General features: G+C 39.4%; 1 protein-coding gene across 1 annotated transcript in view; it reads right to left on the bottom strand.

The window, feature by feature from the left end:
- The window catches only part of LOC103597562 (choline transporter-like protein 3), a 45,015-nt gene that overhangs the window by 27,300 nt on the left and 16,200 nt on the right, over positions 1 to 1,515 (bottom strand). The window contains exon 4 of the mRNA XM_008581419.1: positions 1,341 to 1,501. Within this exon, the coding sequence (XP_008579641.1) occupies positions 1,341 to 1,501 (161 nt within the window). The remainder of the gene's footprint in view (positions 1 to 1,340; positions 1,502 to 1,515) is intronic.

The raw sequence follows: 1,515 nt of genomic DNA, 5'->3' as shown, positions 1-1,515 counted from the left end.
TTTTTTTTCTAACTATTTGAGTAAATTTATAAATACTATTTTATTTTCTAAACAAGAAATTGCATATAGGTATTTCAGTGTAGTGATTAATAATATGGGCTTTGGAATCAGAAGGATCTGGGTTTGAGTCTCAGCTCTGACACCTACCTATTCCACTCGATGTGCAACCCTGTTCAAGTCACTTAACCTCGCTAAGCCTCAGTTTCCTCTCCTGCAAGTGGGGGCAGGATTCTGATGAGGTTTTAATGAGGTAAGAATAAGCACAATGCCTGTAACATGATAAGTGCTCAGTAAGTGACAGTTGTTAATACCATTATGAATCTAATAAATACACAGTCCTTGTGGGGATATTAGGTCATAATATATGATATCAGGAATAATCCAAAATTTTTTTGGGTATATATGGTCAACATGCCAGTATTTGGGAGTCAAGGCATCCTATCTGGGTCATTTGAAGTCATTCTCAGCCTAAATATGAAGTCTGGAAGTTACATAATCGTGACTAGTTAAGTGTCCCAAAGCATTCAGGAATTAGTAACCTTTTGGTAATAAAATTATGAGAAACGCAATTGGTAAACTGGCAGAGATATGTTAATGGCTGATGGAAGTGTATCTTTCAACCAAGAGGCTGGAGGGCCGCCACTGGGAAGGACAGATAACAGGCTATTATTGCTATTGTCTAAAAGTAGCAGAGTGGATTAACCTGTTTAAAGAGAAAGTTGACTCTTAATGGGGCTCAGCAAGCAGAAACATAGAACATAGGATGTCAAAGGGCCAGGAGTGGGTAGCTGCTTCCAGAAATGCCAGAGAAGGCATGCCTCAGCTCAAGGCCTTGACCTACCTACAACCCAAAGCAAGTGTGTTCCTCTGAGGAGGAGGACACATTAGGCCACTGCAGTCTAATTCTATTTAATGTGGATGTACACACCTCCTTCCCTTGCTCACCAAGCAGCCTTCCGATCTTGATGACCTACAGGTAGAGGGCATATTGGCCAGAAGACATGGTTTCTCATCCCGCTGACAGTTGCACATTCATAAATTGGCAGTGTGCTTTAAATATTCACCCCTTATGCAGAGTTGAGGACCAGACACTGGAACATGGTCAGTATATCAAGTCAACCCACCCAGTGAGGATTTTCTGCAGAGAGCCAGACGGTCTTCCCCCATTCTTATTGCCCCTCCCCCACTTGAACTTGAAACATTGAAAATATCTATACAGAAAATAAATATGAAGTTTTTTATTAAAGTCAAGAACTAATTTTCATTGTACAACACATATAAATGCTAGAAACTTTGGCATTCCATAAATAGTTACTAAAATAAAATTAACAGAAAGTTACCTAATGCGAGGATACAAAGTCCAAGGATTGTGTCTCTTTCTGACATTATTCCACTTAGAATTCGATGAAGGGTGTCAGCATCATTTATCAAAACAGATGCAAACAGGGAATAGCACTCAGGTGTTTGAGGTATGCATCGGTTAAACAAAGGAAAAGACTTGCTAAAATAAAAGAA

The sequence above is a fragment of the Galeopterus variegatus genome, unplaced genomic scaffold, assembly GCF_000696425.1.
Source record: "Galeopterus variegatus unplaced genomic scaffold, G_variegatus-3.0.2 Scaffold2351, whole genome shotgun sequence".
Lineage (NCBI taxonomy): Eukaryota > Metazoa > Chordata > Mammalia > Dermoptera > Cynocephalidae > Galeopterus > Galeopterus variegatus.
Note: the sequence above shows the minus strand (reverse complement) of the source record. Positions and strands in the feature narration are given on the sequence as shown.